The following is a 21,024-nucleotide window of genomic DNA, read 5'->3' on the forward strand; positions in this document are numbered from 1 at the left end:
TATGCATAAGAGAGCTTTACTTGGTACGGGGTCATTTTGAATTACTGTTTGTGTGATTGTAAGTCTTACTGAGAGGATATAAAGAGAACAGGATGATGAGTCCAGGCATTTGGTGTGCTCTTTGATTTTTGTGATCATGCGTTCTTGTGCCATCTGATATTGAGTCTGTAATCCAATCATGGAGGGAGAGAGTGTAATCCATCTTAATCCCACATTCAGAGAGAGAGGGAGAGGGAGAGAGGGAGAAACCTAGGATAGGGTGGGTCATTAAGAGAGAGAAAAACAGCTGAAGGACAGCAGTAATCTCTGAATGCTTCACAACAGCAACACAGGTTTTTAATAGCTAGACAACAACACTGCTGCAGAACTTGTCTGCTTTAGACTCGGTGTTCAGTGTTTTACTGTAATTCGGCCTGTCTCTCTCATCTGATCTGGTCCCGTCTGACAGCTGCCTTCCTGTGTCCTGAACCCTTGTTGTCAGGGTTACCTCTCCACGGAGACGCACTCTCAAAGGTAGGGGAGGGCTTCAAAGGAGAGGAGACCCTCACCTTTATGGTGTTAAGAGTGAGGATGTGGCAGAGATAGGACGGCAGGTTGCCCGTGGAGGAAAGAGTGGAGTCAAAACCTGCAGAAAGAAGGAAGTAGGAGTTGGTTGAAGTGAAAGTTGACATCTGAGGTAAGATAAAAAGAAAAGAAACAAATGAGGAAACAAGACTGCTTCCTGCTTTACCCGTGTGTTGTTTAATCTGTTTAACTTTTTTTTTCTTTTTTTATTAGGATGGGCTATGATCTGGAGAGGTTTGTAGGTTACGTGAATGAGGGTCTACTGTGCTGTGTATGTCGAGATGTGCTGGAGCGCCCCCTCCAGGCACCCTGTGAACATGCTTACTGCAGCTCCTGCATCAGCACCTGGCTGGTCCATCACCACTCCTGTCCTGAGGACAGACTGCCACTGGATGTGGGTAGCCTCAAACCACTGTACAGGTCAGTCTCCGTCTCCTGCAGTTGTGCTCCTTGCTTCACTTCCTCGTAATCATGCACTCTTAAGTTTTGCAGATAAGTTTTCATGCAAGTCAGTAGCGTTATAACAGTATGCTGCTTTTCTCACTCTAAGAGTTTCTGTCTGTGTTGGTTTGATTTGCAGGTACATGCGTAATGATCTGAACCGTCTGCAGATCCGCTGTGTGAATGCAGCACAGGGGTGTGAGGTGGTCTGCTCCCTGGAGAGCCTCCACTCACACGAGGACGAGTGTGAATTTGCCTTCATATCCTGCGCTAACACAGGTACATGACAACATCACACCGGACAAAACACTATTCATGCAGTGTGTTTTTATAAGTCTTTATGACAGTAAAAGTCAAACTGCAATCCTCATGGATGTGTATGTTACAACTGTAATGTGACACGTCTGTGGGGGTGAACAACAGGTGGGCCCTGTTGTTGTCTTGGCTACCCCAGGAACAGGTGCACTTTTAGGACTGAAAGCTCCCACAAGCCTCACACAGAGAGCACTGTGTGAGAGTCGGCTTTCATTCATTCTTTAATGAGTGATTTTTAGGTCTGCTTGAAACATGTACATGCAAGTGTGCGCTTTTGTGCTCACCATGTGTCTGTGACCCGTGTTTGGCAGGTGGAGAGTACATATGTTACCACTGTGGTAGGTTGAATCACATGCGGTGTGTGTGCATGCGGTGTGCAGTTTAAGTCACTAAAATCACCTGAAATTTCTGCTGTTGTGTGACTGCAGTGATCTGTGACTACATTGTAGATTTAATAACTCTACTTTAGATACACAAAGTGTTTACAAAGTACATTTTTGGTGGTGTTAGTAGATTATCTCCTCTTTGTACACACAGATGATTTTTATGGAAAAATTCGTGCCTGCAAATAAATTTCATCTTTGTGGAGATGCTTTAGAAGCCTGTCTTATACACTGATAACGTGGTGGCTCCATGCGAGGCCTTTGCACCCTTGTGACTTTTCCCTCTCAGGCTGTCCCGTGCAGGTCGAGAGGCGGGGCTTGGAGGCTCACCTGTCAGAATGTAGCTTTCGCAGCAGGGAGTGTCCTAATGGTTGCGGCCACACGCTGCTCTCCATTGACCAGACACAACATAACTGTGTAGCGGAGCTGCGCACTGAGGTGGAGATGCTCAGGTAAGCTCTTCTGTGCTCTCTTCTAAGCCTGAACTCAGAGGTAACACCACCATCATGACTTGGTCTCATTAAATGTCAACTGTAGGGTGGAGATGCTGTGCAAGGTGGAAGAGGTGAGACGAGAGATGGAGTCTCGGCTGGACTCGCAGAGGAGACACATGGTGCAGAAAGAGTCTCAGCTGAAGAACGAGGTGGAGGAGCTCAAGGTAAAATGTCCTGTTACCACATAAATGCAACAGAAGATAGTACTAAAGCACAGATTTGTGACCATGGGATACATTTACTATGAAAGTACAATGCAGTGTTTTGCAAATCATTTAAAAAATGCTGAAAGTTTAAAGGCAAAATGCTTTTAGAAGTCTGAACTGTGTGAATGTCATCTTAGCATTCAGACTTTTTTGCTCGGGTGCCATATTTTTTAAAAACAGTGAGAACTGTTTTTTTCACTGTCCTTTTGAAATAAGCAAGGCCTGAAAATTATATCTGATTCCTCACACTGCAGGACACCTTCTCAGGCCCATAAATGGTGGCAGTTTACAGATCTTTTTTAAGTCCATAAAATCACAATAAAAAAAAGAAGAAAAGAAAGTACACTTATCGGTCATTTAAAAAATAATCTGGTTTGTAGCAGGTTCTAAAATTAATAAATACAACCTCAGGTGAACCACACAGCTAAATGACATATCACATAACAAAACTAAGCCAGAATGCAGAAGCAGTGTATGTACAGTTTTACTGGATACAAAGGATTTAAGAGGGAATTGAAGCCACGTGCCGATAATCAAATGCACTTAACTGGCATGACAATCTCTAAAGAAGCAGGCAGTTTGCTGTTTTGGAGCATTAAGATGTGTGTTAAGACAATGCCAATGAGGCTTAACATCAGTAATGATATTAACAATCTGGGAAAGGTTATACGGTCATTTCCAAACTGTTTGATTATACAGCAAGGAAGATTATTTACAAGCAGAAAACACTCAAGACAGTTGCCAGTTTTCCCAGGAGTGGATATCCCAGTGTCAGACTGTGCAGTGCTGAGAGAAACTGTAAAAAAACAAAAAAAAAAAAAACAAACTACCTCCAGACTCTACATGCCACAACTTATTAAAAGTTGAAGTTCATGACAGCACAATTAAGTATGGCGTGTTTGGAAGGGTTGCAGGAGAAAGCATCTTCTCTTTAAAAAGAACATGGCAGCACAGCTTAAGTTTGCAAAGATGCATTTGAACAAAGAGTTCTGGGACAATGTTGTCTGGACAGATGAGGTGAATATTTGGAAGTCAAACACAATCAAAACAAACACGTCACACCAACTGAGAAGCACGGTGGTGGTGGGGTGATGATTTGGGCTGGATTTGTATTCACTGGAATACACCATGTAATCATTGAGTTAACCGTGAACTCCTCTGTATACCAAATTGTTCTAGAGTCAAATGCGAGGACATCTGTCCAGGAGCTAAAGCCTGGCTGAAATTGGCATCACACATAAAACTACTCTATTGCTTCACGTCATATCCTGTCTGTGCAGGGTCAGCTATCCCGTGTGATGTGTGACATGCGTGCACTGCTAGGTGCAGAGCGTTTGAGGAGACAAGAGCTGGCAGAGGCAGAGCTGGAGAAAAGAGAACTGCTACAGGTCCTCAGAGACCTGCAGCCCACCAGGAGCCAGAATCCCACTGAACAGGCAGCCAGGGACCAGCATCAGGGAGAGGTGCAGACATCAGGCTGGGAACTCCACACCGAGCCAACCAGACATCAACAGAGAGAGGCTTCTTCACATGCCTCCAGTCTGTCACTGCATTCAGCCCAGGCTTCACATGCATCAGGCCCACCCCCATCACCACAGCTGGGTGAGGTAGGGCGCAAGGGTGGGACCCGGAGTCTGACCTTGGACTGCATTAAAAAGAAGAGCAGGGAGGTGACAGTGATCTGAAAAAGCTGCAATATATGAAATCTTTATTTTTGTATTATTTAGCAACAAAATTAGGGTTTGGGTAAAACATGTTACAAAAGAAAGGTTTTGCTACGCTGTGTTTTTAATGCTTAAAGATCAGCTCTTTGTGTTGGATTTTTGAACCACCTGACGTCATTTTAAGTGTATCGTCAGTGAGCTTCAAGAAGTTGGAATCCCCAAACGTATATTTTTTTTTTACACCTGAGGTTAACCACATAACGATTCAGCGTGAGTTTTTGTGAAATGTAAAAAAATAGACAAGTTTAAAAAAATATATGTTGAATTCATTTTTTCAATGGGAGAGAACGTTCAATAAAAACGGAATTTTCAAAAAATATGAATTTTCTGGCAATTATTTCATGGTTTCGACTTTTAAGGGTTAACGGTCACATATTCCACCTGTTTAAGATATATTAATGTTAGTCCCACATGACCACATAGTTCAAGTTTCCATAATATCCCATAATACCAACCGTGTCTGTATACCACTGGTTTTGTGCTCCTTTTCGAACAGTTTCAGGGTTTGCGAATGAGATCAGCCTTAGAAATAAAAAAAATCACCACCAACAACAAAAAAACGGGAAAAATGCAGCAGCTGCAGCCGTTGCAAACACAGTGATAGACAGCACAAGAGGGATCGCATTTTTAAACATTTTATCTGAGAACCACAGACGATTTATTTATTTGACATTCCCTTAAAACACACACAAAGGCCTCATTTTGCTATCACTTTTATTTTCTGAATACAGCTAATAATAACAAAACTGAAAACATCAACACAGTCTGTACATTATTTGTGACAACATCATACCACCACGTTTCCATGGAGACAGCATATATAATATCCTGATTGGCCCTTCTGTTGCCGTGAGAGGCTGCAGTCATTGTCCAGGAGGATTTACCTGGTGAAGGAGCGAACATGTCTGCCCCTCCCACCTCCGCTCCCTCCTCCACCGCTGAACTTGCTCCCCTGAGATCCTCTTCCCCCTCCACCGCCTCCACCGACGCCTCCCCCGGCACCACCGCCACCTCCTCCGCCGCTAATCCACGACAGGCCAGTACCTCCTCTGCCGCGTGGAGCTCGATCCCGAAGAGCCAGCCGATACGCACCTGAAGTGTGGAACGAGTGAATCAAACTTTTTTTTCCCCCTATAACACCTTTAATACAGGTCAAAGCGATAAAAAAGTAAAACAAATGCAATAAAACAGAACATAAAAGACTGAAAAAGAGAGCGGTATAAAATGTAAAACTGTGTGTGTGGTCCTTACTTGCAGGGGATTGCCGAGAAGGCAGTGGCCCTCGAGTGAAGTTGCTCTGTCCTCCGCGGGGTTCACTGTAGGTCCCTCTGTGAGTAACAGCTGGAACCTGACCGCTCCACGATGACCCTCGGCCTCCTTCTCTCCGAGTGTAGTTTCCTACAGAACGGGGGAAAAAAGGGGGGGATTTGTCACCCTCTGCTGGACAATTGATGTATTTTAGTTGCAGTTTGTGCAGGGCTAAACGAAACACAGTATTTCCCAGGATAATGACCAGGATTCCCTGCTGTGTGCTGCATGTAATGATGAGGCAACTATGACAATGTCCTGGCAACTATGAGACTCGTGCATATCTGATAGTACATACCTGACAGCAGTACACCTTTAGGCTGTGGTGGAGTGAAAAAGCGAGTCTGGCTGTGGAAAGTAGCTCTGCCTCTGTTACCAGTGAACAGCCCTCTGGTGGGAGGTTTGGGGGTGCTTTTTGGAGGTCGTTTAGGAGGCAGAAGCCCTAGAGGGGTCGTAATGTCTTTAAACTCCGCTGCAACAAAGTCATCCACGTGCATGCTGGGAGGACGGGAAGTATTCTGTTTGCGCAGGCGGAAGATATCATGCGGTCGGGAGACATTCTGCCCAAACCCTCCTCGACCTCCTCGGCCACGAGGAGCAGCCATGATGTGAGCTCTCTTTGCAGGCTCGACGTAGTCAGACTTCCCACTGCAGAGACAAACACAAGATGACACCATGAAACTGATCTTAAACTAGATTCTGTGCGAATAAAAATATATAGAAATCACAATGACGCTGTACCTAGACGTAATGAACGTCTCATGCTTGTGTTTGCCCAGCCGGAAGCCTTTCGTAGGTTTTGTGTGACCCGGAGAGGACGGCTCAGACAAGAAGGAGCGCTCCAGCTCCGCCTTCAGGTCCAGTTCTGGACAACACTCCTGAGCCAGACCCACCAGATCCACCTTCACCTGCCACACAGACAAAAAGGTAATCATACATATTATATAGAAAACATAAACAGACCATGTAATGTTGTTGCTTGTGGTATTTCCAAATTCCTTACAAGCCAGAGAAGCAAAGAACCTCAACTTAAAAAAATCCTTTAAATCCCTTAAAGATAGAGAAGCAAAGAACGTTTACTTAAAAAAGAAGAGGAAGAACATAGCACTGAACAGAAAGCACTTAAAATATGTGAGAGGACTCTAAGAAGTGGATAGTAGATAAATATAAATATCCAAAATATAGGACTCATCCTATTGAATCTTCCTGTCATAGTAGTCATTTTACATCCATCCCATCCTCTTCTGCTTATCTTGGGTCACGAACCCAGAGAAACTCAGACCTCGCTCTCCCCAGCCACTCCCTCCAGCTTATCGAGGAGTTCCCTCGCCAGACCAGGTAAGACATGCCCAGAACACCTCACCCAGAAGGCGCCCAGGAGGCATCCTCGTCAGATGCCCAAACCCCCTGGACTGGCTCCCTTAGATGTGGAGGAGTAGCAGCTCCAGTCGGAGCGCCTCTCAAACAACTGCACTCCCTATCACTCACCCCATCACTAAGGGAGGGGCCAGCCACAACAACTGCAATTTTGTAGTTACACCCATATGGTGCACAGTGAATCAAATACTTTTTTACAGACCATGATGCTCCCACTAAGCTAACACGGTAACAGCAACAAATATTTCTTTTTGACTCGATATACCAGAGTTTCAGTAGCAGAAAAGGATTCATAACTGCTGGTGATGTGAAAAAATTCTACATCAACAAAGATCAAGTAAAAAAAAAAAAAAAAAAAAAAAAGCAATAATACAAAAACGCATAAAACAGTGAATAAAACAGAAGCTGTAATCAAATTTTCATCCAAAAATGATTAACCATAAATGTGCACGCCAAACATAAGCTCTAGAGATTCTTGGAAATGTACACACACACACACACACACACACACACACACACACACACTCTTACCATATCAAGGTCTGTTTCAATGTCATCAGTCTGGAACGGAGAGAACCACAGAGCCTTCAGCTGCTCATCCAGAGCTTCAGACAGAATGAAAACCGTCCTACAGACAATAAAGGCCCAGGGCAATGATCAGTTTACCGTTCCCATTAATTTTTCACATGGCTCATGTGTAAGTGGTTGTTGTTATGAATATCTGATTCAATCAATCTGTCACCGCAAACTGCGATCCTCCCTCGCTCCAGCTGTATAAGCTTCACAACTCGAAGTGATGAGGAGAAAATGATTCAGTATTAATACGTCACGCGGAGGACCAACCTGTGATTAAACTGGGCCCCGAGTGTTTCTGGTGCTGGCAGAGTGGGCTCGGTGTCAGCTGCAGGAGGCGTGTCTGTGGCCGCCTGCAACGTCTGCCTCAGAGCAATCACGTTCTCCAACATGGTCTCCAGGGAATCGTCATCTTTACATAGTTTCTAAAGACATAGACAAAAGCATTGAAAGTTTGAGGTCAAGGCAGCCCGGACCTTTATTTTGATAAACACAATGTACTTGTGTGCATCTTTCATACCGCTATCTGTTTTTCCAAAGCAGGTATTGGATGTGACTCTGACTCCTCCCACTGGAGCAGAGCTTTCATTTCAGAGCCCGACAGCAACCGTGGAGGAACAAAAGCAGGATCCTCGCTCGAGCCGTGACCCTCTTCAGCACACTGGATTAAAATGAGGACAGGTACAGAATGAAGAGCAAATATGATTGGAGATAAGCTGGAAAAAGCTTGAGAAAAGAAGCGATTATCAGAAGGACAAGACAAAATATGCAATGAAAAAGCCTTTCCTTTATGCAGAGCCAGTCATTTCTGTGAGGTGATGCATTATTAATAGAGCTTTTTAAAAGCGGCTGCAGAAGGAAACTCTTAGAAAAGGAAAACTAAATTACTAGCATGAACACGTAAGGACAAGGAGGAATGCTTTCAAAGAAGCGACGTCCTTGCTGTAGTCTCTTTTGTAGTCTTTTGTCCAAATATTTTTCACAGAAGTAACACTTACTTAAAAAAAATGATGCTGCTTACACTTCTGATTAAACACCAACCGACTCTGATCGGCTCCTCTTTATGACTCCGTCTCTAAAGAGGATTGTTTGTTTGCTTTTATTGTTTAGGGCTCCTCCAGACTAATCTTTTAGCTGTACGTATTCCTTCAGTGCTTCATTTGTTTTTTTGAAAAACTGCTCTGTTCTCAAACAGATTACCTTTAATTTAATGCTGAGCCTTTCTTCTGTTTTTATTGTCAAATATACAGTTTTATTTATTATGTTGTGATTTGTGTTTGCTGTATTGCTTTGTTCTCTGTTAGTTTAAAGGGACAGGATCCTGATTTTATTGATCATCTAAGCAGTACTTACCATTGGTTCTGTGTGGAGGATCTGCCTGAGAAAGTCGAGCAGAGATGAGAGCAGATCTGCTGAGTCTTTGTTGAAGGACAACACCAGCCTCTTCAGCAGCGAGCACAGCCCAGCGCCATGTTTCTTCAGAGCACTGAAACAGAGATAATCAGAGGTAATCAAGGTCTCCTTTAACTAAGACAAAGGCACAGTGTGCCGTAGCAACATGGCAGGGTGGTATTGGTGGGGAAGCAGTTACGCCAAATAAACAAGAAAAGGTTCTTGTTTACACTTTGAGGTGGTAGAGTCCGTAGTCGTGCTCTGTGAGGAATGTCAAAGTCCTGATGCAGGTGAGGAGGAGGGGCACGCTGCTCTCTGCGTTCCCCAAAACCTCCAACAGAGAACTGCACACCGATGACATCATCTCTCGTCCCGGAAGTGCATTGGCCAGCTGCTCAGCCTCTGACACACAGCTTTCACCAGGTGGAGACACCACGAGAGAAATGTCCTGGTGAAGACAGTTTTACAGTGTTTAGTATTTTTCCATTAAAAGATTTTTTTTCTTTTTTAAATTTGTGTACTTCCAGCTTTACCTGGTCACACAGTGACTGTAATATTGTCCCCACTAGTACACTGCACTGCTGCTGATGTATGGAGTGATCTGTTGGAGGAACCAACAGAGACAACAACAAGGGGAACAGGTCGGCCAGCTGTTCATCTCCAGAAACTGACCCGGACAGCAGATGCAGTGTTGCACTCTTACAGGCTCTCTGAGACACCAGAGTATCCATCAAAGAAAGGAGCCGCAGGACCTGGGCCCAGGAGACGCTTTTTCCCTCTGCCCTGCAAGTAACAGGTTACAGACATTTGAAATATGATTTACAGGAAAAAACACAGACGCTATGTTGATGTGTGAGTTTGTGCATCCTTCACTCACGGCTGCAGCTCCTCCAGCAGGAGCTCCAGCAGGGTCTTCATGATGTGTGTTGCAGTGGGTGAAGACAAGTCTGCCAGCTGAACGCACACTCTCCTGAGTATGGCCAGGAGAGGAGGGCAGGTGGTGGTGCACACACATTTGAATGCCTCGGAAAACACTTTCCACTGTGCGCGAATGTGCATGCTCCACAGCTTCCTTGTGTTTAAGGCTACAGCCACATCTTGGACTGATGTCACCTGTGGAGCCAAAGGCCTTCTAATATTAATGTGTGTATGAAGACAAGAATATCAGAGCAGGTTAAAGCGCAGGATAGAGAGAGTTACCTGAGTGCTATGCATTGGCAGTGGAAGAGGCAGAAGCTCAGACAGCAGTGTCAGACCAGAGAAAAGGCCTTCAGAAGCTTTGAGAAGTGAGCTCAAAACCTCCTTTAGCATCAGAGACCACGTGTTGCTGGCCAGAGTCTCTTCTGTATGGGTCACCTGTAGCATGACACAAACATGGTGTCTCTTAAAAATCTCAACTGAAGCCCCATTTAGTATCAAAACTGTTATCTGATGCCGCACACACCTCCTCATTAACACCCTGCGTAAAGGTGAGCAGGACGTCAACAATGAGCACTTGCACTCTGGTCTCCTCCCCATCAAGACGCCCAGAAGCAGGAATGGAGCACACTATCATGTGAAGCGTCACCAACACGCTGGCCACGCGAGTGTCCCTGAACTGGAAAGCTCCGCCGCGCAGCAGCTCGGTGAGCATGGTGCGAAGCAACCGCAGCGTGCTGATACATATGCTGAGGATCATGCAGCGCTGCGGCGTCGGACCCATGTGCCCGTGCACGCGCCACGGCTGCAGTAACACGCTGCATAGCTTCTGCAGGACACGCACACACGTATCGAGACCCTCCCCAGAGAAAAGCTGGACTCCTGCAAGGCTCCACTTCAGATCCCTCTGCTGACCTGTGGAGTGGAGAAGGAGCTGCTGAAAAACCATCTAATCTAATCTCAACATAAAGTGAAAACTATAAAAAAGCAAACAGAATAAAAACAAAGTCATATTTGGGGTCAAAGTTTGGTTGGGGTCCTTACCTTCTACAGCAGGAGGTGGGCAGGCAATGTGACAGAGGACCCTCAGAGCAGTGACCAGCCCGGTTCCCTCAGCAGTTAACACATTTTCTACATTCTGGAGTCAAAAGAAAACCATGTTCAGGATGACAAACCGCTTTGAAAAATACATCACAGAGCACTTCAGTGAAGAGTTGTTAACTTTTTTTATCCCCCTGGATTTTTCTGTGGATTTCAGAGATGTGAGTCAGCTTACCAGCTGGTGTAGATGCTTATAAGCCAAAAAACATTTCATTTACTTTACCTTGCAGAGTGTTTAATGAGTGAGAGCTCTGTACCTGTTTGATATAGTCGATAAGGGTGGGAATGCTGCCAATCTCAAAGCGAAGCTTCTCCACTGGCTCCAACCATTTACTGAGCTCTAAAGAAACGCACACACAAAGACACTCAAACAATTAAAACTGTCTTATATAGAATGCAGAATGCAATGATTTGCAAAGCAAATCTCATAAACGCACATTTTATTCTCCTCCCGAGGGCTTATGTGAGGGTAGAAACCAATGAGCTTGATTTCATTTTGGAGAAAATCGGATCAAGATCACAAAAAATGTAAACAATATACTAAGGCTTGGGGGACATCGTTGAGACATGTTTACTGTGTAACATCCCCTCTTTTAACAGCAGTCCATAATCTTGAAACTGATGAGCCCAGCCGTTGTCCGAGTCGTGTTTGACATAAGATTTTAGCAGCTCAACAGCACCGAGTTTTCTGTGCGGCGTTTTAGGTTTCATGATGCTACAAATGTTCTAATTTGGTGAGAAGTCTGGACTGGAGAGAGGACCGTTCAGCACCAAGACTCTGCTCCTATGAAGCCATGCTGCTGTAACAGATGCAGCAAACAGTTTGGCATCGTCTTGCTGAAAAATGAAAGGCACTCCCTGAAAAAGAAATCATCTGGGTGGGAGCATGCATGCATGGTACCTTTCCTGATGTGTAAGCTGACATACCATAAGAGATGGAAGCGAGTACTGAGCACTGACAACAAGCTAGATGATCTCTTCAGTCTGGAGAACATGGTGTCCGTGTTTTCCACTTTACCTCTGTACATTTTAAACAAACTTTGGCCCAGAGGAGACAGCAGTGTTTCTGGATCATGTTCACAAAGGGCTTCTTCACTGCATGACAGAGCTTTAACCTGCATGGTGAAATGTGTTTACATTTCTGGAAGCCTTCATGAGCCCATGAAGTGATTTCAATGACGCTCAGATATTTCTCCAGATTCTTGGAATCATTTAAAGATGAGACAGTCAAATTCTTTACAATTTACATGTTTTTGCAGACCAATTCTTACTTCTAAGAAACTCAGCCTGTCTAAGATGCGTTTTTTATACCCACTCATGTTACTGACCTGTTGCCAGGTAACCTAATTAGCTGCAAAATGTTCCTACAGCTGTTTCTCTTACTTTTCCAGTCTTTTGTTTCCCTCTCCCATTTTTTTTTAAACATGCAGCATCCCAAATATATTTGAGCTGGCACTTAAATATAGTTGTGACATTGATGAGAATTACCCTGTAACTTGGCATTGGTGTCATCAGCCTTGGCTATAGAGAGCAGCGGAGCGGCATATTGTTCCATCATCCGCAGCTCATTAGAATTCTGCACCACCAGTAAGACCAGCATGCAGGCGTAGTTATATGTCACCGCTTTGCGAGCCTTCCCCTCACTAACAGAGGAAGAGAGACAAAAAAACATGAATTTATACTGAAGTCAAATCAGAGAACAAGAAAAAAGGTTGGGGAGAAGAAATGGTAGGGAATAACAAGTGTACCCCTGTCCGTCCTTGCTGTGGTGCTGGAGCAGCGTGACCAGACAGGAAAGGTTGTTATCCAGGCTGAAAACATGAGCTACGGCGCTGCGTCCAGTCTGCGTAAAGGTCATCAGGTAAAGCGCATGGAGCGTGCCCAGTATATCTGGATTGTCACCTTCATCTAGGCCTGCACCACCGTCTCCTCCTGTAGCCACATGGCTCATGAGTTCTGACACGCCTTGCAGAGCATGCAGGGCCTGTATCAGCCACACGCCAAAGCCCTCTTCACCGCACCCTGGCCCAATCAGACCCGCTTCTCCCCCAGTACACATGCTCTCCTCTGCCTCGGACTCTGCCATCGACGCCAGGAGGCGCAACAGCAGGTTGGTGGGTGTGGGCTGGGCGAGAAGGAAGAGCAGACCCGACTGGGTGAGCGACAGGAAGCGCAGAAGCTCTCTGACAGCTTGAGTGACCCCAAGATGGCCGGCTGCAGCAGCTGCTGACAACACCACCGTTGTGCTCTCCAGAAAATGACATGCATGCATATACCTGAAAGAGGTCCAGGGCAAAAATACACATGTATTAATGTGTCTAAATTATATTTAAATTTATGCTACACTGTGATGCTTATGTCTTAGTATGTACCTATACAGTGATGGGTAGGGGTTGTCCCTCTCCTGTGGCCCTGTAATTCTAGCAGTAGTGGGGAAGGCTTTCCCAGGAGGTTGCACCATGCAATGAGGGGCTGTTTCTAGCAGGTGATGTAGCTCTTCCAAAGCACCTGCCAACCTATCGAGCTCTGCCTCACTCAGAGCGGTGGAGCTTAGCGAAGGCTCCTCTTCCATAGGGCTCTCTGCATCATCCATCTCCTCCTGAGGATGATGGCCAGGCAGGATTACCACAAAAACATTCTCAGCCACTGAAACATATATGAAAGTGTGGGTGTGAATGGGTGTTGTTACCTGTTGTGGTTCACTCAATGCAGCTGCTGCATGCTGTAGGTCAACCAGCACCTCATACATGTGGCTTTTCTGTAATATAGCATTTCCAGCTGTTATGACCCTCACCGTTTCCTCATGCAGGAACAGCTGGACCAGACGCTGTGAAGCAGGATAAAGTATAGATGGTCAGACTTGATCAGTCAGAGGAATTATTTCAGACACAATCATCTTAATTTAGATGTGCATAATTTAAAGCTGGTTTAATATTCAATTTATTCTCTAGAAACCAACAAGAACATCTGTATATGATGGAAATAAAAGTAGATGAATGATGATTGGATATTTCTTGCTAACCTGGTAGCCACTCTTCTCTGAATTTCCTGCATGTAGGAAGGCCTCCACCCCTGCAGGAGCGCTGATCAGAGCATCCAAAGCTCTTAGGATACTCAGCTTCAGTGTGGAGGAGACGTGGTCTGTATGGAGCAGCTCCAGCAGCACATTCAGAACCCCTTCATGCAGCAGCATCGTGAGACCCTGAGGACACTCTGCCAGGTATGAAGCTAGCTTAGCACCAGCCTTCAGCTGTCTGAGGTTAAGGGCAATGGGCTGTTTGAGAGCAACCTCCATACTGAGAGCTTGGAGAGTCCACTGGACTAAAACTCTAACAGAGTCCTCTATCTCTCCCTCTCCCCTTTTAACTAAATAAGCCAACCCTTTGGCCAGAAGTCCAGGAGCCTCTTCCAGAGCACTGACCCATCGTGCATCTCTGTCATCACCAATACTAGCTAAGAGTTCTTTCAGCTGAGCCACAGCCTCAGCTTCCTCTCCTCCTGCTGGTCCTTCTGCTCCACCTGCCTCCTTGGGCTCCTCCACAGTGGCCTTCTCAAACTGTATATCAAAGCGAGTTTTGTATGGAGGCGTGAAGTAGAGCAAGGGTCGGAGTTCTCGTTCATATGGGTCGTACTGGACCGGTGGAACAGATGCAAGATCCTCAGGAGTGTAGTCCATGTCAAAGTTCTGCAACTTGAAGCTGCCGTTATCCAGATCGTCCTCATCGCTGGAAATCTGTTCATAGCCATCATTATCTATAAGAAGGTGGAAAGGTTGTTTAGGAGGGAGTTTATTCACTGTAAAAGCATTATAAAAATGCATCATCTGTTTCATAATAATGTATATAAAACCGAGTGAGAATAAGGAGGCCAGCGGAAACTATATAGTCCCTCTCATACAGAGCTGCATACACTCACAAACCTGGCACCACCTGGCAGCATCACTCACAACATGCAGGGTTAGTTTTGCATGCATGACAGAAACTCAGCGACGGCTGTGAGGACGTGTCAGGAAGACATCCACATGTCGGCTTATGAAGTCTAACCATAAGCCTTCAGAGCTGCCCTCAGGGGTGTTCTGAGAGTTTGCACCACCCAGCAGTTCGAGATGGATGCAGCATGCCAGAGCACACACTCTCTCACTCTCAGTCCCAAATGGACCCTGCTCCCGTGGACCCGAGATATCTGGCAACCACGAGCAGAGTTGATTTTCTAGAGGAGAAGCGTCCATTTGGGTTTGCAGACAATCCTACTCTTGCATAAGAACTCCCCTACCTTCCTCCATCTCCTCTTCCTCGTCCTCACCCTCATCCTCCTCCTCCTCTTCTTCATCCTCCTCCTCCGGCGCACTCCCCTCAGTCCGTGTATCTTCTTCCTCCTCCTGCTCCTCCTCTTCCTCCTCCTCCTCGGCCTCTTCTTCTTGTTCAGCATCCGAGTACGTCTCGTCAGCGGGCAGCGATCTTTCAGGCGACACGTTCTCCAGGTAGTCGTCACGGCCCTCGGTCGGCTCTTCCTTGGCCACGCCCACTGTAGATTTTACAACAACACACACGGCACACAAACATACAGAGTACAACCCATTTAATAACAAGAACTCATTAATAAATGATACTGTATCATTCTTATTGAGAATGTGTTACATTTCTTCTGCATAGCTATCTCCCCACTCTTACACTAACCAACAAATCTTATCACCCCATTGTTAAAGAGTCTGCACTGGCTTCCGGTTAAACTTGGGTATACGTTTAAAGTCTTGGTTCTTACTTTAACAGCCTTATGAGGTGAGGCCCCCACTTATACTGTCTATCCACCCCATTTTTCTAAGCAGGATCCTCAGGTCCGCAGATAGAGGTCTTCTAGTGATTCCACGTACCTTTCTGAAAACTACGGGGGATTCATAACCTCAGTGTCAAAACTGGAACAGCTTACAAATCTCTCTCCGCACCCTTGACTCTCTGGCCTTCTTTGAAAAACAGGTTAAAACCTATCTACTAAGAAGTTTGGTTTTGACATTGTTTATTTATTTATTTATTTTTCACCTCTCTAAAACACTTTGGTTCTGGTCTTACAAGGAGCTATATAAATAATTTACCTACTTACAATTTATCTTAGCGGGAGGAAGAACTGAGCGTAACTCTAAACAGAATGAGTTTTATATGACCTTGTGTTTTCATATTTTTACATCATTTTTTAGTATGTGGAGAATTTTTCTATATAAAGAAACACTTTATTATTATTACTAATTACTGTCTCAGCAGCTAAAGCAATAGCCAAATACGTTTTTTAAAAGTGGCTGAAATAGTGAGATATATTATAGTTCATACCCGTCATTTGAACCTGCTCCTCATCATCATCATCCGGGGGTGGAGGACCAGGTGGGGTGCGAGGCCCTCTGGGTGCTGGTCTTGGTGGGCTGCCATTGTACTGGTCATCTTTTTCCCACTCTTAAAAGCACAATTTAAAGTAGGAAAATGTGGGAGAAGAAGAGATTTACAGGTTTGCAATCACTATTTTTTTCCTAGTCTTGGGGAGGTTTCTGCCCAATGAATGAATGTATTTCTCGTGACGGTCAGTTTTAAATCACCTTGTTTAAGGATCCTCTTGAGCCCGCTGGGCTGTTGAGGGGGTGGTGGTGGAGGGGGAGGAGGTGAGTCTTGGTCGTGTCCATGCGGCCGCTCCGCTGTCCCGTACACCGCAACAGTCAGAGTTGTGTACCAGCCACGCAACACTAGGCCATCTGTATTCACCTGCATGAACAAATCCATTTAATTATCCACGAATCAGCAGGGTGGGAAGAAGAATGAAAAAACCTACTCGTGCATGAATGACCATTTACCTTTCCGCTGGGTCTGAACACAATGGACTTGTTTTCATCATATTCCAAACTGAGGGCAGAAAGCAAGACAGAGCAGGTTAAAGCGAGAGTGCTGATATGAACCAGTGCTAAACTAACATATGTTTGTTCCTCATGAGTCTCTGTGTTTATTTTCAGCACGTGAGTTTAAACTAGCATATAATTGCTGTGTAGCTATGTCTAAAACACACATACACCCGCACCGTGCTCTATATCGCACTCTGCCCTTACTTGCTTACTACTTCTAATAAAAGGCATTTACCTTTTTATGTGACAGGTCACATGACATGATGACCTCTTCTAAAATTATAATTATCTGGTTCAACTGGTCACAACATACTGACATATATGGTAGTTATTCCAAGCAGATACAGTAGTTTGAGGGTTTTACAAGTCAAACAGGTCTTAATCAGGCTTCATGTTAGATTGATTTCTTATCTAAGAAATGTTGTTCATAAATATTACATTCACATCTATTAAAAATTTGTAAGATACTATGAAAGCAATCACACTGGTTTGAAAAATCTCCTCCCAAACTTCCCAGTAGGGATAATAAGTCGGGTGTGTTATGTTTGCACAGTTTTTTTGTTCTTTTTTAATAACGCTGACACAATGGCCACCTTTAAGTACAGGCTTACGCTCTGGTGCTACTGCATACACCTGTGTCATTATGAGGTTAGAACAAAAATACTTGACTCAAACATTCCACCAATCACCTATTTCACTGAGACCTTGACATTTTTTCTGCTGCAGTGTGGGCACGGTTTCTGGAGAGACCAGTTGACCAAGCATAAGAACAAAGACACCTGAATATGGGAGCGTGCGTGAGAACAGGTCTCAGATGCTACCGTGACTGGTTCTACAGGTGAGACAGACTTTTTGAGATTGAACCAGGAAATGGAGAGGTAGAGAACGAGAAACGGTTTAAAAAACAAAACAGGAGAGGGGAGAGTGAAAATAATTCTCACCTGCCCAGTCTGTGGAAGGTGGGGCTGTTGGGTTTGGTAACATTATTGAAGAACAGCTCCAACTGGAAGGCATGAGGAGAAGTCTCTCTGGAAACAAAAAAAAAAGAAAAAAAAAGAATCAGGACTCGAGTATCCAGAGGACCTTATAACTCTGAGTGACCCATCAACGATACGATGTGCGATTTGATATTAAACACTCAGTTGTAGCTACATTTGTAGGTACACAAATAGAATTTAATGCCTTTAATTCAACAAAAAACGGATCATAGTAGCTATGATAAAAGTAGCTTTTATGGCAGAACTTTGAACCAGATGTTACTTATACATCATGAGTTTCATGGATTTCCAGAAAATAAATGCACTTTATCATAATATCAATACTACCACAATGCATACCAATGCTAGAGGACTGTGCATTCTTGAGTCTGTTCATTGAGCTAAATTACATCACTCAGCAGGTTTGGGGGAAATTGAGACCTGTTCAACAATGGAGCTCAGGTGTCAAATGCACACACTTCTTTATTCACAGAAGCTTCTCCATTTCCCCCAGACACACACATTTATCTCAGGTATCCATAGCAAAAAACCAAACAAAAAAAACAGCGACCCCAAGACATCTCTAAAGGCAATATAGCAATAACACCGAAGGTTTTTTGCAACTCAAAACCAATTCAACGTTCGCTTTTCTTATATAATTCTGATTTCTAGTATTGGGACAAAGATGACACCATTGAGTATTGCCTCTTTTCCACTAGCACCTACTTGACTTTACCCAGTTTTCAGGGGTTTCCATTAAGTGGTAGTACCAGGTGCATTTTAGTACTTGGCCAGGGTACCAAACGACTTGAGTCGAGCTAAAAATCTGACACTAACAGACTGCATGTCATTGATTGGCCAGAGAATGATATCACTGGATGAGTCAGACGCCTTCAAAAGACTCAAACATGCCATTTTTAAAACTCAGCAACGATGGAAATGCAAACAAACCAACGCTGTGATCCAACAACGAGGTTCAGATATTTTTGTGCTAAAGGTAGCCAGAACACTGTTGTGTTTGTGGCAAGTACAAATGATATCAATCAACTTTCGGGCCACATTGCTATAACGGGCAATAAATGGCACTTTTCTATCCTAAACAGGAATTTATGCTTCAGCTGAAAACATACGCCATGACCTGACAGTTTTTGAATTTATTGGTGACAGAATAACAATTGTCACTTCAGCATGAGAAAAAATAACCATAGATATAAAGACTCAAAAATGTCAGCAAATTCCTGGAGGGAGATTACCAAAACTATCGGAATGGACTTAAGGGAAGGTATAAAGAAGTGGAACAACTACAGGGACAAAAGGTCCCACAAAAGGCTTTAAAAAACAAAACAAAGTCACATCATTTCATTTGTTTCTATCAGCTGGCAACACATATAAAACACCGGGACATCACTACAAGGTAATTAATATGTAATGCACCAGCGCAAGCGTCAATGCCAGCATTGACATCAGCCATTTATGTAGAGTGTTGTAAACTTTACAAAGATTCCCCATAGAAGTCTGAATCAGACTTGGCTCATGACTCAAAGTGCTTTAGCCTATGGCTTTAAGCACTTTCTCACTATCATGCACAAATCAATGGATTCATCTGAGGCAATCTGTGTTCTGAAATGAAACCTTATCAGTTCTATGCAGAAGTTAAAGGTTTCTCTGCACAATTCTGAGGTAAAATGGTCCATTGAGTCATGTAAAGCTCAGGTTGTGGTTTTGCTTTAGTAGAAGACTACATTGAAGAGGACGGTAGCCACACTGAAATGGTGTTTGCCTTTTAAAGGTACAGTCTCAAAATTAGTAAAAAGACAACAGTGCAATATACATGCTGGCAACGCTATTAGAATTCGTTTGGCCTGACTGGGTGTAGCCAGTAAGATGCATGAGTGTGTTTTCAAGCAGGGATGGTGAATCTTACCCAAACGCTCTGCTGTCAGGTAGGTTACTATGAGCTTTGATCCCTGGAGGAATGACCCGCACCTCTGTGATCAGCACCCCGCAAGGAAACCGCACCACGTCTATGTTGGTTAACTGAAACAAAGGAGACATGATTGCTGATACAAACAATGATGAAATGTTTCATTTATAACCTACGCCTTCCGCATTAGTCACTTTTACTCCCGCTTCGAGGTAAACATGCTCCCTGACACTTTAAAGTTAGCATTAGCCACCTGGCTAACCACCAATCAAACTGTGCAAAGACACAAAAGACGGCAACTCTTTGAGCTACTAATGTATAAGGATTAAATTCACATCAAACAAACGCGTTATGTATAAACGGGCAGCTGTGCAGTAATCGCTGCTTAAAACCAGGATAATGACATCACATAGCTGCTAAGGTTAGCTAACGGCGTTAGCCTGGAAGTTAAGCATCCTTCCTCAAAACTCCTGAACGCGCTTGAAACTAACTTTTAATGCAGGTAGTCATGGAGTAAACATAAAAGCGTGTGTTTAAGTGTTAAACAACACTACCTCTGCACTCTGATGCTTAAACGTATCCAGAAAAAGAAGCTCCGTTGAAGGGTCCCCCGCCATCGCTCCACTGCTATCGGCCGGGCCAGGGGTAAACTTCCGGATTAAAGTCAATACTTCCGGAGCAAGCACCCCCCCTACAAAAACAAAACAAAATAAATAAAATAAATAAATTATTATTATTATTATTAGTAGTAGTAGTAGTAGTAGTAATAGTTGTTGTTGGTATGAGAAATTTAGTTGGAAAATTCATATTTGCTTCGATTTAGATTTAGGAGAGAAAAAAGTTGAAAAGTGTTCTGAGGGATATTTCTTTCTTTTGTTAGACATTTTATTTTGTATTTAAAAAAGTTTAAATCAGTTAATCATATCAGAAAATCAGAATTTAATAACTTTATGATTTAATAACATGATAGCTCCACTTGGTCTGTAGTAGTATTTTTAAAACTGATTTCACGGATTTTTCTTTCTGTATTTCAGCAAAAAATTAGATTTTTTTTCTCACACTCATTTTCTCTTCTTCTTCTTCTTCTTCTTCTTCTTCTTCTCATTATTATTATTATTATTATTATTATTATTATTATTATTATTATTATTATTATTATTATTATTATTATTGTTGTTGTTGTTGTCAATTCCCTTAAAAGACAAAATATTTTTTTATTTAAAAAAAAGACTACAATTCGAATTATTGAATTGTTATAAAGACATTTACTATTTATGAAATATTTTAATAATTCACTACATAGTAACTAAAGTGTATATACTTCAAATTTGTTATTATTATTGTTATTATTATTATTATTCATTATTTGTTTTTTCTCGTTGTTGTTTTATACTAATAACCATTTATTACCTTTTCTGTCCCGCGTGAGCTGCCACGTACTAAACTTTG

General features: G+C 43.5%; 2 protein-coding genes across 7 annotated transcripts; one reads left to right on the plus strand and one right to left on the minus strand.

Annotated features, from left to right (window-relative positions):
* Positions 1 to 327: 327 nt before the first annotated feature.
* rnf41l (ring finger protein 41, like) lies at positions 328 to 4,828 on the plus strand. Its single transcript, XM_080896887.1, has 7 exons — positions 328 to 676; positions 778 to 984; positions 1,145 to 1,284; positions 1,632 to 1,658; positions 1,993 to 2,155; positions 2,241 to 2,361; positions 3,684 to 4,828. Exons 2-7 carry the CDS (start codon positions 779 to 781, stop codon positions 4,086 to 4,088), a joined length of 1,062 nt encoding a protein of 353 aa, XP_080753013.1. The 5' UTR covers positions 328 to 676; position 778; the 3' UTR covers positions 4,089 to 4,828.
* Positions 4,828 to 20,266, minus strand: virma (vir like m6A methyltransferase associated). 6 transcript variants are annotated; one of them, XM_080896880.1, is made up of 27 exons: positions 20,130 to 20,266; positions 19,576 to 19,688; positions 17,616 to 17,702; positions 16,630 to 16,678; positions 16,378 to 16,540; positions 16,118 to 16,237; positions 15,099 to 15,320; positions 13,819 to 14,549; positions 13,486 to 13,623; positions 13,169 to 13,395; positions 12,545 to 13,072; positions 12,285 to 12,439; positions 11,054 to 11,136; positions 10,740 to 10,833; positions 10,222 to 10,610; positions 9,978 to 10,133; positions 9,655 to 9,890; positions 9,311 to 9,560; positions 9,008 to 9,225; positions 8,739 to 8,871; positions 7,906 to 8,046; positions 7,656 to 7,810; positions 7,344 to 7,440; positions 6,177 to 6,343; positions 5,734 to 6,083; positions 5,379 to 5,525; positions 4,828 to 5,219 (listed from the first exon to the last, which is right to left on the minus strand). In XM_080896880.1, exons 1-27 carry the CDS (start codon positions 20,190 to 20,192, stop codon positions 5,008 to 5,010), a joined length of 5,424 nt encoding a protein of 1,807 aa, XP_080753006.1. In that variant the 5' UTR covers positions 20,193 to 20,266; the 3' UTR covers positions 4,828 to 5,007. The 6 variants fall into 6 exon arrangements, with proteins under 6 accessions (XP_080753006.1, XP_080753004.1, XP_080753005.1 ...); XM_080896878.1 differs by having other exon boundaries at positions 4,828 to 5,267; XM_080896879.1 differs by having other exon boundaries at positions 15,069 to 15,320.
* Between the last annotated feature and the right edge of the window lie 758 nt (positions 20,267 to 21,024).

Source organism: Rhamphochromis sp. 'chilingali', assembly GCF_963969265.1.
Source record: "Rhamphochromis sp. 'chilingali' genome assembly, chromosome: 11".
Classification (NCBI taxonomy): Eukaryota; Metazoa; Chordata; class Actinopteri; order Cichliformes; family Cichlidae; genus Rhamphochromis; species Rhamphochromis sp. 'chilingali'.

Coding starts and splice junctions, on each gene's coding strand:
- rnf41l (XM_080896887.1), top strand. CDS start 779: ATGGGCTATGATCTGGAGAGGTTTGTAGGTTACGTGAATGAGGGTCTA. Junction 985..1,144: donor AGCCTCAAACCACTGTACAG/GTCAGTCTCCGT, acceptor TTTGATTTGCAG/GTACATGCGTAATGATCTGA. Junction 2,156..2,240: donor ACTGAGGTGGAGATGCTCAG/GTAAGCTCTTCT, acceptor TGTCAACTGTAG/GGTGGAGATGCTGTGCAAGG.
- virma (XM_080896875.1), bottom strand. CDS start 20,192: ATGGCGGGGGACCCTTCAACGGAGCTTCTTTTTCTGGATACGTTTAAG. Junction 17,703..19,575: donor CCTGACAGCAGAGCGTTTGG/GTAAGATTCACC, acceptor TTTTGTTTCCAG/AGAGACTTCTCCTCATGCCT. Junction 9,226..9,310: donor TACAGTCACTGTGTGACCAG/GTAAAGCTGGAA, acceptor TGTCTTCACCAG/GACATTTCTCTCGTGGTGTC.